We start from the raw sequence: 15,017 nt of genomic DNA on the forward strand, positions 1-15,017 counted from the left end.
AGGGGTATGTCTTGGGACCTGATTTTGAGGCATGTTCTTCATTTTTCTAGGTTGGTTCTCTTTCTCCCTTACTGAGCTCTTATGCGCAGGAACAGTGTGGCTGTAGCCCTCATTTCTGAAGGTCCTCACTGCCTTGTTAATCCTGTGTGTGGCTATTCAACCCCCTTGAAAGCATCCTTCATTTCTGTTTGCTTAGTTTCCTGCATGCCTCTTCCAGATCATCTTTCACCTCTGGGGACATGTGTGGTTTCTACATAATGCACAAATGTGACTTCGGGGGAGGGGAAGATGGCGGTGGACTCATACACTTCAGCTGGAGTCACTGGACTCTGAAATAGGGGAGGTCCTTTCTGAGTGGGCTGGTCAGGGAAGAGGGGAGGTGGAAGGACCAGCAGGCAACCTCAGGCACTGTAGATACAGTGCCTGAGACAGAAAGCTATGTATGTGTTTTGCATTATAAGGAAATCGTGAACTACAGCTCCTGTGGACCAAATCACCATAAATAACACTCTTGTATCTGATTCTAAATTGAGACATTGAGGGGAATAAGATATCAACAATCAACATTTCTATAGGAAAAAGATCTGGTTCTTTATTCACCCAAATGTTGATCACCAGGGGTCAACGAACTTTCTCTATGAAAGTTAGATGGTAAATATTTTCAGCTTTGGGGACCATATGGTTTCTGTCACAGCTGTTCAGGCCTGCCTTTGTAGCTCTCAAGCAGCCATAGACAGCATATAAACACTCAAATGTGTTGCTGGCCATAATTTGCCCACCTCTGAGAGAGTCTAAATTCATAAAATTTACTAATGTCATTATCATTGTTGTTCACATAAATTGACGAGTGTTCTGTATGCGGCCAGGCTCTGTGCTAAGTACTTGTTGTGAATGGTCGCATTTATATCATTCAAAACAATTCTGTAAGATTATTAATAGTGTTGTATCCATTTTACAGGTAAGGAAGCAAAGGCTTAGAGAAGTTAAATAACATTAAGTATGGGCAAGGCTGAATTTTGAACCAAGAAAATTTCACTCCAAGCTCATGCTTTATACCACTACACAATACAGTCAGCCTATAGTACCTGCATCATTGATATCCACATTTGCTTTTAGATCCTTATTGTAGCCAGTATTTGGACTTGTTATATACATATATAGCTAAAGTTTTGCTTTACAGTTAGAGCTAATTTTGCTTCTTACCTGCCAAGGATCAGTGCTAGGAAATGAATACATGAAGGCCTGGAGAGCTCAGAGGCAGAAGACATATATGTCCAGGCTGGTTTCCAGGTTCTAAGACACCGTGCTCTGAAAATAGTGAGGTAGAGCCAGGCCTGCAGCAAGCTATACTACTCCTTGGAATGGCCTCACCCAGGCCCAGCGCTGGCATGAGCTGCCAAGCCATTGCACACAGGTGCAGGCTCCTCAGCTGCTGGTGGCACAGACCACACTAGTATGGTCAGGGGAGACTGAAAGTTGCATAATTAAGTTGTTTTCTAACTACTGGTATCATTAGCATGCAAGTTGACCAAACAGAAATGTCTGTTAAAGACAGCAGGAACCATGTCTTTGTTGTTACAATGAGTGAAGAAAACTTAGAGTAAAAGTAAAAGATCAGGGGAAAAGTATCCCATATGCTATCACCACCAAAGTTCTTTCTTCAGGCTCGTTGGAATGGTAATGGGGGTTGAGGGTGGGGATTCTGTGGTCAAATAAGTTTGGAAAATGCAAGCCTAGAAAAACTTGAACAATATTCTCAAGAATATAGTATGATGTTTTCCCAAAATGTGTCTCTGTGTGTGTGTGTGTGTGTGTGTGTGTGTGTCTCCCCTTATAAAAATGTTTATAAGGAATATCCTTTGAGAAACCCAAACCCAGAGGCATTTCCCAGTGTTAACATTTTGGTAAATTTCTTTATGGTCCAAGATTTTTCAAATGGGTGGGCATGTCAGCAGCAGTAACTGTGGTGATTATTAAATACATTTAAAAACTTTTTTTTTTTTTTTTTTTTTTTTTTTTGAGACATGGTCTTTTGCTCCATCACCCAGGCTGGAGTGCAGTGGCGCAAACATAGCTTACTGCAGCTTCAGCCTCTCAGGTTCAGGCTATCCTCCTGCCTCAGCTTTCTGTGTAGCTGGGACCACAGGCATGCACCACCATGCCCAGCTACTTTTTGTATTGTTTGTAGAGACAGGGTCTCACGTTGTTGCCTAGGCTGGTCTCCAGCCTCAAGCAGTCCTCCCATCTCAGCCTCCCAAAGTGTTGGGATTACGGGCATGAGCCACTGTACCCAATAATCTCTTTTTTAATTTTTTTAGGAATAAGGGTTATATATATTCATTCCTGTGTGTTTGTGAATGTTTAAGTTCATTTTGAAACAGTTCATAATTACAGAAATGTTGCAAAAACAGTATGAAGGACTCATTTCCCCATTTGTTACCATTTTACTGTCTTTACCTTATTGTGTGTGCATGTATGCACACATTATTATTGCTATTATTTTTGTATTTTTCATTACTGAAATCTGAATTATAAAATTCTTCAATGAACTGTGAACTTATTTCTCCAAAATACCACAGAAACTCAAATTAGACTAGAAGTTTATTAATTTCCCCCATTTCTAGCTGTTGCATTAAGGTAAATTATGCTTTTCAGGTGTGTGAAAGGTTATAAAATTTCAAGGAAACATTTTGATAAGGCTGCAGCCTGCAGTCCTCATGAGGAAAGAATTGTCAAATCCAAGGAAGTCTTCAGTTCAGGCCCAGGCAATCCTAATCAGTCTGGATTAGTGGGTTGTAATTTGATGTTGGATGGGACTGTCCCGGCCATTTGGAGCCAGTTTGAAGTCCTATTAGACAGGGTCCTTTAAGAATTAGAGTCAGCTGTTTGCTGAGGTGGGAACCTCAGCCTGAAACATGCTTCCGTTTTTAAGTTTCAGGACTAAGGAGGCCATGCAGGAGCTCTGGGCTTTAGTGACCCCTGTATTTTGTTTCCTGTGGTGACTTGTCATGTTTTCACAGCGCATCAATGTGGATAGTTTTTAAAGTGACAGCCAGTTTCAACAGTGGTTTTATTTCACATACATTGGAGCTTCCATATCTGGACTTTTTTTTGTCAGCCACTAAATCAAAGCTCTTCCTCCTCCAGATGGTTTAAGACACCCAATTTGAACATTAAGTGATTCAAGCAAACACTGTGCCACATTACCAAAGGACCTGTTGGTTTAAGAGACTATGGATGTGACTTACATAACCTCTCATGGAGCATTTCCAAAACCTTATAAGGAAGCTGGATATAGTCACCTCTACTTCATAATGTTAACACTGAGCTCACGAACGAAGCCAGGGCTTGTGTCCTCAGAGAATGCATAAGGAAACGATCACCAGATCGCCCTGGGAGAAGGCACTAGGCACTTGTTCAGGAGGTTGATGCAACACTCACAACAGCCATAGGACACGTGTATCATACCTCCCAGCTGGAAGGCAGAAACAACTTCAAGTTCAAGTTCAGCTCCCACACCCACAGGGCCGCACTGTGTAAATGGTGCCCTCCACTCACATGTGTGGTAGCTCTATACCTAACTAGAAAAGTGCCTTGTTTAGGTATAAATTAGATGGAAAAAAATATTTTTTAATTTTTAAAAACATTTTGTTATGAAAATTTTCAAAGATACTTCAAAGAAGAGAAATACAGTCAACCTGCATATATGCACTACACAGATGAAACCATTTATCAAGATTTTGCCACATTTCTTTACCCCCTCCCTTATTTATTTTTTTGCTAAAATGTTCACAAGAAACCCCAGATATCGTATCATTTTACCCCTAACATACTTCAACATGCCTCTCTTAAAAAGTAGACATTTTATAAACACAATGTCACTATCCCACCTATACAATTAATCCAGGACCAACATTTTGATGTGTACTTTTTACATAGCTTCTGCAGCTGGGTCACCTCACAGCACAAGAATCATTAAGTCCATGCCTACACGAATTCAGCTGATAACTTTTTTTTTTTTTTTTTTTGAGACGGAGTCTTGTCTGTTGCCCAGGCTGGAGTGCAGTGGCCGGATCTCAGCTCACTGCAAGCTCCGCCTCCCAGGTTCATGCCATTCTCCTGCCTCAGCCTCCCGAGTAGCTGGGACTACAGGTGCCCGCCACCTCGCCCAGCTAGTTTTCTTTTTTTTTGTATTTTTTAGTAGAGACGGGGTTTCACTGTGTTAGCCAGGATGGTCTTGATCTCCTGACCTCATGATCTGCCCGTCTCAGCCTCCCAAAGTGCTGGGATTACAGGCTTGAGCCACCGTGCCCAGCCTTCAGCTGATAACTTTAAAGAGAGGGATCCTTGCTCTCAACTTTGTACAAAATTCTTTGTTTTGGGGCTGGGGGCGGGTGAAGAATTTGCACTTGTGGTTCTCCAGAATGTAATCTCAGGTATTGAACTGTGCCATTTGCTTCCTGGGCATTTCATCCTCTCATCAATGATTGATAATCATAACTTACAGGAATTTTTTAAACCAATATTTTAATTGGAAAACGCATCTGTCAGCTGTCAGGCTTCCAGTTTCCACTTTTGAGAAGCAGGATGTTGAATGTGAGTAATGACACAACAGGCCTATAAAATGCGGACTAACCCTCGGATGACTCATCCAGTACAATGCAGTATATTTGTCAAGGAGACTGAATCATATATGGGGGAAACCACTTCTCAGGCAGCCAGCTGGTTCTCAGGTCAGCAAGAGACGATCCATTTTTATCGGAAGCTTTAGAGTAGCAATAATGCTAACACCCAGCACTCGGGCTCCACAATGTAGAGGAAATGGCATCGCCTGGCAGGTACGTGCTTACTGTTTACATGAACTTTATTTTTTCATTGTTCTCTTCTGCTTAACCTTTCTGGTGCTTGCTTTTAGCATTTTTTTAAAGGAGAAAAATTATCCTAGTTGTAGAAGACCACGGTGTGTATGTGTTTGTGTCTGTGTGTGCCCACGTGCAAGGACAGATAGGTAACCTCTGGTCTGTTGATAGACACAGGACTCTTACCCCCTCATCCCTCTTTCTGAAAACAAATTTCTCCTTAGATGTTCTGATAGACTTTTTTTTTTTTTTTTTTTTTTAAATTAAGTCCTGAATCTAAAAGATGCTGCCTAGGAAACAGCTTGCAGAGATGGTATACCTTTTGGGTGGGTAGTGTAGAGCTTTAAAAAAAATGAGTAAGCAGAGGTGAGCTGAAGGAGGTGGTCTAATAATTACTGTTGTGTTATGTTGGATTTCTTTCAGTACTGTGCTTTTTTCCTACCCCTAAGATGCGTGACTTAATGCAAGAAAGCTTTTATTCCCCTACCGAGTGAATAGGGTGGGTTTTTTTGTTTGTTTTGTGTTTTTTTATAAATCACAATTTGCTCATACTGAATTCATGCATTAACTTTTTCTAGGTGGGAGAAAGGGTAGTGGGGATTTGGTAGCAACATTTAATTATAGCGTTCACATGATCTGAAGGATCATTCTGCATAATTGGGAGGCCTTGTCTGCCTGTCTGACCCTCTCTCTTTCTTCACCCACTAAATTTAAACAATGTCTGACTAGTTAAAGCACATATCTTATTTATTTGAGTGTATAAAACATTCCTATGTGTGTTGACAGTCTATTCAGTGTCTCCTCATATTTTAAAAAAATACTTTGTGAGTCTTGCTTGTTAGGGACAGATGCTATAGTTAGTTTATAGCAGTACTATTTATGCTTTCCTGGTCTGTCTGTCCAGAATGGCTAGGGTCAGGACCTATAACACAACTGCCCACAAATTTGCCTAAGATTTAGCATTTGTGGAGCAGCCCAGTGTATAGCAGTAAATCCTGTTATCACTCAGAGAGCATTAAAGAGATCTGGGGTTACCAAGCTGGAAAAATAGGCAATCTTTGTTTCTCTTCCCCTTTCTTATAAAGCCCATAATAATGACTTGTTTTCCTTGAAGTGTATGAATTTTAAGCTGTCAGTAAATGCGTTCAATTTACTTACTTAACTACATTCAGAAATTCCTATAATTTGGAAAGCCAGCATGAAGGGAGTTTGTTTCTGTTTGTTTTGTAGATTAAGGGGTGTACTTTTTATAGAATGGCCAATTTGTTTTTGGAGACAAGACCATCTCCAAATTTCATTAATTTTGCATTCTATAAATGAAAGCCACCTGTTATGCTGTAACGTGCTAATTATGGTAGAGGACAATAATGAGGAAGAACAGTATTTGAAATATGTGGGGGTTTTGCTAAGAATTTTCCTGCCCACATCTGTAGTGCTTATTTTTATATGTGTATACATGCATATATAGTACATATTTAATAATAGCACTTGGTGACATTAACAAATACTTCAGATTCAAAGTGAGGGCCATTTTTTATTAACAACATTTTTTTAAGTTGTGAAAGGAAGGCTACTTTAAAAATGTTATTGCCATGTTATAGTAAACGAGTTGTTTTCTTACAGTTTTGGTGAATGCCACACTCAACTTAGGGTTCACTTTATCACATTCATTAGAAAAATATAAATTAATTTTGTTTTATTTTAAAGACAGAATAGCTAATTTCCTGTGCTTTCACGGAAACATTAGGTTGCATGATAGCATTTTTTTTCTCCTTGAGGCCTATGGTAAATGATTATAGTCAGGGATTAAAAAAAATTCTTTTAAAGTTCTTGATTTAGTAACACTTTCTGTGAAAATGTCTTGTTTTTCTTTGATGTGTATGGTTGGGACTCGCTTAGGTCCTGTCCACATTCTTTCCAGAGCACCATATTCTGTTAGCTTTGGTTATACTACACAGAGGGTATACTGACCATTGAAACTGGACAGTGATAATCACTCCTAGGGTTGTGGCTGCCACGCCTCAGAGGCGTCTTTGCTGTTAAGCGCTGTGAGCCATCAGTCCAAAGGAACCATGTGGTTTTTAGATGCCTTCTTTCCCTTTTGAGGGAAAAGGAATACAGAGCCATGGCCAGTTCCAAAGGTCTCATATCATTCAACTTGGAAGCAATCAATAGATATTGAGTGAGACGCTGCCTATGCTCAGAGCAATGTGCTGGGGAGTGTTACATTTAAAAGCGCTTCAGATCTGAGCCCAGTCCAGTTCTTCTCTTAATTCCCGCCCTAGTGGGGATTCATTGTTATTGGAGATAAATTCCTCCCTGGGTTTTCTTTTATTCATAGATTTACTGGAGTCTACAATCCAGAGTCACTCATTGCTATTGTGTATAAGCAACTTTGAGCTATTCCTTTTTGGTTCTTCAAAACCTAACTCTGCTTGGATGGAAATCAAGAAAGAACTGCTCTACTCAAAAATCCATTTGATAGTTTTGGTGGCCATGTTTTCTGAGCCAAGTAGAGTGACATAACCTTGGACAAAAGATTTTTGTTTTTCCTTTTTCTTGGGGAGAGTGACAGGGAGAGCATTTGAATCCTGAAAGGTTAAGAGTGTCCAAGATATTTTAGTGGAACAGTTTTTCCCAATCTTTGCTGGCTTGCAGATTTTTAGCACTTACTAAAATTATATTCTAAAGACTCAAGCTATTGTGAATTCAATAAACATTTTATAAAAACAGGTTTATTTAAAATTAGTATAGATCACTTACCAACATTTAAACATCCTTATTTATATTTAGAGGGAGACCTGTTTGTTACGGAGTCTGCAGTCTGTCCTTGCTGTCCGGATGTGTGGTTTATGGATGCGTGGTCGTGATGATCACTGCCTCAGGAGGCTTGGCCTGTCTATTGCCTGCTGTCCATTGCTCACTGTCTGCTGTGATATTGTCCTCCCCACATCTGGAGTTTATGGTCATTATGCCTACATACTGGTTGGGTTTAATAACACTTGTAGGTAAATCTTATATCATTATCTAGAAATAGCAACATTCCTGTGTAGCTCAGAAAAGCCAGAGACAAGTGTGGATCAGCCTTCTAACATAAACTCCTAAATGTATAAATGGGATGGATGATCACCCTCTTATCAAACTAGCATGGACTTCTGTGAGCCCTGAACATTCTTCTGGGTATACGTTTGCTGACAGCTTGTTGCGTCAACTCCACCTGGATTGTCTTGAGCTATATGTGGCATAGTTGTGCAAACCGTGTGCATTCCCTTTTGGATTTGTTTGTTTGTTTGTTTTGTTTGTTATTAAGACAGAGTTTTGCTCTTATTGCCCAGGGTGGAGTGCAATGACACGATCTCAGCTCACTGCAACCTATGCCTCCCGAGTTCAAGCGATTCTCCTGCCTCAGCCTCCGAGTAGCTGGGATTACAGGCATGTGCCACCACACCCAGCTAATTTTGTATTTTTAGTAGAGACAGGTTTTCTCCACATTGGTCAGGCTGGTCTCAAACCTTTAAAAAAAAAAAAAAAGATGATGACCATAGAGAAAGCAAATGCTGCAGCTCGGCCTCCCTACAGGCGTGAGCCACTGTGCCCGGCCCTTTTTTCTTTTCTTTTTTTTTTTTTTTTTTGAAATGGAGTTTCAAAAAACCTCCACCTCCCTGGTTCAAGCGATTCTCCTGCCTCAGCCTCCCAAGTAGCTAGGATTATGGACGTGTGCCACCACGCCTGGCTAATTTTGCATTTTTGGTAGAGATGGGGGTTTCACCATGATGGCCAGACTGGTCTCGAACTCCTGACCTTAGGTTATCCATCTGCCTTGGCCTCCCGACCCACTTGGATTCTTATTTGCCAAGGTTTCTTCATAATAGATGATGGCCAGGCGCAGTGGCTCACACCTGTAATCCCAGCACTTTGGGAGGCCGAGGTGGGCAGATCACGAGGTCAGGAGATCGAGACCATCCTGGCTAACACGGTGAAAATCCTGTCTCTACTAAAAATACAAAAAAATTAGCCAGGCGTGGTGTCAGGAGCCTGTAGTCGCAGCTACTGGGGAGGCTGAGGCAGGAGTCCGGCGTGAACCCGGGAGGTGGAGCTTGCGGTGAGCCGAGATAGTGCCACTGCACTCCAGCCTGGGCGACAGAGCGAGACTCCGTCTCAAACAAACAAACAAAAACAGATGATGACCATAGAGAAAGCAAGTGCTGCAGAAGCAGGCTGGCACTTCAGCCCTCTTAGAAAGAGCCTTTGGCTTGGGATGAGAGTAATACCTTCTGTACTGCACATCTGAGAGCAGCTCAGAGAGTTAGCTGCATCGTCTTCATAGAGTTCAGTGTATAGGAACTACAGCAAGATTACTATCTCTTTCCTGATTTCAATCGAAGAGATGACTTAGTTTTCAGTGTTAATTCATTCATTTGTAAAGATTCTTCAGATTAGAGATGTCCAAGCTAGATGTGGCTTTTTGTTGTTGTCTTCTTTTAAACACATGTTCCTTGTACCCATCCAGTGGAGGAGATGGGTTGCCTGTTGTTGCCCTGGCCCTGTGGGGCTCTGCTGTTTGACTGGGCCTCTTGAATTCCATTAAATGAAGCACAGACAGCATGTGTCATAAAGGCTGCTTGGGAAGGGTGAAGAGCAAAATTAGTGTCTGTGGGTGGGCATGTGTTCTCATCACGTCGCCAAAGAACTGCAATGTGCAAAATCTGGCAGGAACCTGTTCCAAAGAAAAATAAAACAGCCCCTTTTTTCCTGCTTTGAGTAATATTAAAAAACATTGCTAACCCCCATGTAGAAGAAATGGAACTGTTAGGAAATTCTTGTGATTATGTGTGAGTGTTTCATAATCTGTGTGTTTAATCTTTACAACTGAGGTTAGAGACGAAAAGGGACTAATCATGAAAAATATTTTGGTGTATTCTGTTGCTGGTGTTGTAGACATTGTAAGGGATTAGAGGAATTTGTCAGAGCTAACAATTTGGGGAAAATCTATTTTGTTTAACTTTCTTCTGTTCTTCTTTGAAATGATTTTGTAAGAAAAGCCATTTTTGTCTCAGTAAAACCAGTACCAAAGGAAATGTTTGTGTTTTTCTTATATATGATTTGCCTGGTACCCCAAGGAACAAAGCAAAGCCAACATTTACACTTAAATTTGAAGCATGAGATCTTCCTTTTATAGTTTCCTCGAGAAGGTCTTGCATATTTGTTAATTGCTCCTCATAGTATAGAAGAATGTTTTTTAAGGGAGGATTGTGATGTATGTAGTTTGCATAATGGGGACATGTGTTACTTTTGTAATTAGGGGAAAGTTAACTTTTTAAATAGTGTTAATGTTTACTCCTTTTTTATTTTAAAAGAATTTTTTAATAAAAATAGAGATGAGGTCTCACATTGTTGCACAGGCTGGTCTCAAACTCCTGGGCTTAAGCGATCCTTCTGCCTTGGCCTCCCAAAGTGAATGTTTACTTCTTAAGGACGGCAGAAATGTTCCTAAGCTAAACCCAACATTTCTAAATTTGAGGTTTTTTACCTATTTTAAGTAGCCTCTCTTTGTTTCACAGATTATCTTTATTTATTGTGGTAAAAAACACATAACATAGCATATATCATCTTAACCATTTTTAAGTGTACAGTACAGTAGTGTTAACTATATCCAAGTTTGTATAACAGATCTCTAGAACATTTTCATCATCCAAAACTGAAATTCTTTCCCAATTAAACAACAACTTACTCCCCTCCCCAGCCCCCAGCCTCTGGCAATCACTATTCTCCTTTCTGTTTCTAGGACTTTGACTAGTCACATTTAGATAGCTGGTGTAAGCGAAACAAATCATGCAGTATTTCTTTTTGTGACTGACGTTTCACTTTGCAAAATCTTCACGATTCATCCATGTTATAGCATATGACAATGTTTCCTTCTTTGTTAAGGCTGAATAATTCCATGGTATGTATGGACCACAAGTGTTAAAGTTAATTCCCTATATGCAAACACACAAGAAAAAGTTAACACAAGAGCTTCCATATATACGTGCAGCTCACTGCTGGGTGTGCAGCAGTTTTCAGGGGATGGCATATCCAGGATGCTTTCAGTGACTGTGACTTTCCCAGAGAATGAAACAGTGTGAAGTTAGTCCTGGGAAGTGGCTGAAGCACACCAGTGAGTAAAATGAGCCGAGAGTTGTTCCTCTTGACCGACATTAAGTCGGGGGCCCTTCCACCTGTCAGTAAAGCTCTCTGGTGGAAGAAGTTGGCAGTAGCCACTTGGTTGCCCTGTCTTGGGCAGTGGTCTTTCTTTTTTTTTTTTTTTGAGACGGAGTCTCGCTGTGTCACCCAGGCTGGAGTGCGGTGGCACAACCTCGGCTCACTGCAACTTCCGCCTCCGGGGTTCTAGCGATTCTCCTGCCCCAGGCTCCCGAGTAGCTGGGATTACAGGCACCCAGCACCACACCAGGCTGATTTTTGTATTTTTAGTAGAGACAGGATTTCACCATGTTGGTCAGGCTGATCTCAAACTCCTGACCTCAGGTGATCCACCCTCCTGGGCCTCCCAAAGTGCTAGGATTACAGGCGTGAGCCCCCGCACCCGGCCCAATTTTTAGCATTTTTAGTAGAGACGGGGCTTCACCATGTTAGCCAGGATGGTCTGGATCTCCTGACCTCATGATCCACCCGCCTCAGCCTCCCACAGTGCTGGGATTACAGGCATGAGTCACCACACCCAGCCAGCAGTGGTCTTTAACCACCGCAGACTGCATGACAAAGCTTGGTTGGGCTCCCTGCTGCAAACATGTTGGTGATGGCCGGGAAAGCCCATCTTCAGCAGCTTAGCCACCGAGGGTTTCAGTTATCTGTGAAAATCATGAGTCTTGACATAAAATACCTTCTAGTGCCTCCACAAGCTAGTTGACTTTGGGAAGTGGAGATAGCTCTAGTATTTCCTGAAGGTTCTTTCTGAATCAAGTACTTTAAACTACTTCCTTATAAATGAAAAAATATTTTAAGACTAACGTGTTAAAACCGTGAGGAAGGTTGGTAGCTAGTTGGCCTTTACATTATCCTTGCTGCCTGGTTCTTTTATGTCAGGAAAGTAACATGGGAAATATGTGTACTGAGTGGATGGCTCTGTCTTGTTATAACTCGGAAGGAAATTGCGCTTGTAGGACAAATCCTGTCCCTCTGTGTAGTCAACTAGCTAAGAATCCACTGCATCATGATTATATCCTATGAGCCTGACATTTGCCTTAATTGCTCGCCAACAGTCATTGTGACCCTAAAAGGAAAGAATTTCCCCAGTAACACTTAAGTTGGGATTTGTAAAATAACATCAGTACGGATCCTTTTAGAGCCATTCAAGATTCAGTGGTGCCACATTCTGAGGATCCCCATAAGTGAAGCCTAAATCAGAAGTTTAAGAAGAATTCCTCCTCCTTACCTTTTCTCCCTCACCCCACCCCTAGATAGGAAAACCCTTGACCAAAACCCAGCAAGAGCTGAGCGGAACTGGCCTTTCCTGCTGGCGGTGGGGAAAGAGGCTTCTTGTCAAGGAGACTGTCAGTAAGCAGTTGAAACATTTGGGAATATTTTTCCACCTTGATTAGGCTTTCGAGGGCCGGATTGGGAGCCCAGTTGCTCACCATTTTATGTTTTTTCTGTAGGGAAGATACATTCCAATTTCAAACAACCGATTTACTTTTGGACCAGAAATTATTTGTCACATTGAAGCAACTTAAACCTAAGTTGCAACTTGATGTGCACTGAGCTGGTTTATCAGAGGTCTGTAAGAAATGTCTTTCCCTATTTTTAAGCTAAACAATTGCTTTGTTACCTTTTCCTAACATTTTCTCCTTTTCAGTCTGAATGTAGTAAAGATTGGGGCTGGGGAGTTCATGTTGAGTCAACTGATAAGGCAGATAGAATCAACTGTTTGGGAGAAAAAGGGCAGATCTCTCTTCTCTTCTTGGCCTGCATTTGTTCCATAAACATGTCTTGGGGTTTTTCTTCCATGTGGCTAAAGAGGATCTCACATCTGTGAATGTGTAAAACCAGTTAGATGACCAGGTTGTACCTTTTTTTTTTTTTTTTTTCCCTCAGAGGATCTTATTAAACTTACTAAAACTCAATTTTCATCATTTTCTTGCTTTTTCAAAATACTTGGATAAACCAGTTTCGCTCCTGGAAACTTCATAATTGTGTAATAACAGTGGCACTGAGAGAATGTATCTGTTAGTTTGTCGTGGTTTCAGGTCTTTGTGGTTTCAAGTTTTTTCTCTATCCAAAATATATTCTCAGTTGCATTTTACTGCTGGAAGTTTTCTGATCTGCTTTTGTAGGATGTTTTAGTGGCTTAAGTTTGCTAAGCCCTCTGCCACAACTAAAGGACTTTAAGGCCATTTTTTTAAAACACAAAGCGTAAAAAGGGACCAAAGTTGAAAGGGTCTCAAAAGTAATTTGTGGTCTCTACCCCTCATTTTACATATAAGGAAACTGAAACTCAGTAATAGAGTTTGAGGTGCCTCACACAGTTGTGAGAAGATGTGTAATGGAGGTTAGGTCACCTGTCCTGACTTATGGCACTCATTAGAACAGATCCAAAAAGGAATTACCTCTGTTGGTGTGAAACTGTGGCAGGATGAGTAGGATCACCCTCTTGCTCTGTGATTTTTTCATGTAGCTGTGTTGCCAGTGTTACCTCTTCATTTCTCCTTAGAATTCCTTTCACAATCAGTTGCCTATCCAGTAAATTTCAAGGGACCAAGATAAGGAATAACTTATCCTCCAGAGCACCTAACTCGAATATAGGCACTTCTGCCACCACATGAGGACCTTTCAAAAGTGTGGTCAGGGGTTGGTCACAGGGACTGGTCTTAGTCCTTCATCTGTCCCTAATGTCAGTGACCTTGAACAAGTCCCTTCTGCAGTCTGGATTTTAATTTTCCATGTGAGAGAGGAGTCTAGCGTAGATGGTCTCCACAGTTCTTTGTATTAATAGCTTAAGAGGTGGAACTAATGTGAAGACCTGAACTCTGCCTTCGGGCTGACCTCTATTCCACTCTTCAGGAGGGAAGTGAAGCCGTGCAGCATGCTTCAGGGAGAACAGGTGCCTTGACTGTGTGTTGTTTGTTTATCTGTGTGTTTAGCTTTCCATCTCTAATGAGGGAGGTGGCAGAATCCTAGAAAAAAAGGAACTAAATGAATTAGTAATTCTTGCCGTCTGAGAGGGCATCCATTTCCAGTGGAGCTGTGGGAATATAAACAGGCTCTTAAAAATCCTGTCAGCTTACAGCTTATTATTGCTAGGATGATCTGCTGATTTTCCTCCCTCCCCTTTGAGTTAAATTATCACCTTCTTTTGTTTGAGAACAGGTTTTTTGTTTTGTTTTGTTTTGTTTTGTTTGAGACAGAGAGTCATTCTGTCGCCCAGGCTGGAGTGCAGTAATGCAATCTTAGCTTCTTTTTTTTTTTTTTTTTTTTTTTTTTTTTTTGAGATGGAGTCTCGCTCTGTCGCCCAGGCTGGAGTACAGTGGCGCGATCTCGGCTCACTGCAAGCTCCACCTCCCGGGTTCACGCCATTCTCCTGCCTCCGCCTCCCGAGTAGCTGGGACTACGGGTGCCCGCCACCATGCCCGGCTAATTTTTTGTATTTTTAGTAGAGACGGGGTTTCACCATCCAGGATGGTCTCGATCTCCTGATCTCATGATCCGCCCGTCTCGGCCTCCCAAAGTGCTGGGATTACAAGCATGAGCCACCACACCCGGCCAATCTTAGCTCACTTCTAACTCTGCCTCTCAGGTTCAAGTAATTCTCCTGCCTCAGCCTCCCAAGTAGCTGGGATTACAGGTGCCCGCCATCATGCCCAGCTAATTTTTGTATTTTTTTAGTAGAGTCAGGGTTTCACCATGTTGGCCAGGTTGGTCTGGAACTCCTGACCTCAGGTGATCTGCCCGCCTCGATCTCCCAAAGTGCTGGGATAACAGGCGTGAGCCACCGCGCCCGGCCAGACAACAGGTCTTATTAAGGGCTGGCTTGTAAAGGATTTTTTAGGTTTAGAATTTGGTATTAACATAGTGTGGTAAAGTCATTTCCTGACCTTCTGATTAGGTTTACGTTGGAGTGGAGGGCAGGTGGTAGATAGCAGGTACAAAAAAAAAATGGTGGAG

General features: G+C 41.6%; 1 protein-coding gene across 7 annotated transcripts in view; it reads left to right on the top strand.

Annotated features, from left to right (window-relative positions):
* The window catches only part of SPRED2 (sprouty related EVH1 domain containing 2), a 126,719-nt gene that overhangs the window by 63,275 nt on the left and 48,427 nt on the right, over positions 1-15,017 (top strand). For 2 of the 7 annotated variants that reach the window (XM_005575728.5, XM_074011650.1), the window contains exon 1: positions 4,690-4,838. The exons of the other annotated variants lie outside the window; for them this stretch is intronic. In XM_005575728.5, the coding sequence (XP_005575785.1) occupies positions 4,822-4,838 (17 nt within the window). In that variant the 5' untranslated portion in view covers positions 4,690-4,821. Of the gene's footprint in view, positions 1-4,689; positions 4,839-15,017 lie in introns of those variants that run through there. 7 annotated transcript variants of the gene reach the window in all.

Source organism: Macaca fascicularis, chromosome 13, assembly GCF_037993035.2.
Source record: "Macaca fascicularis isolate 582-1 chromosome 13, T2T-MFA8v1.1".
In the NCBI taxonomy this organism is placed as follows: Eukaryota; Metazoa; Chordata; class Mammalia; order Primates; family Cercopithecidae; genus Macaca; species Macaca fascicularis.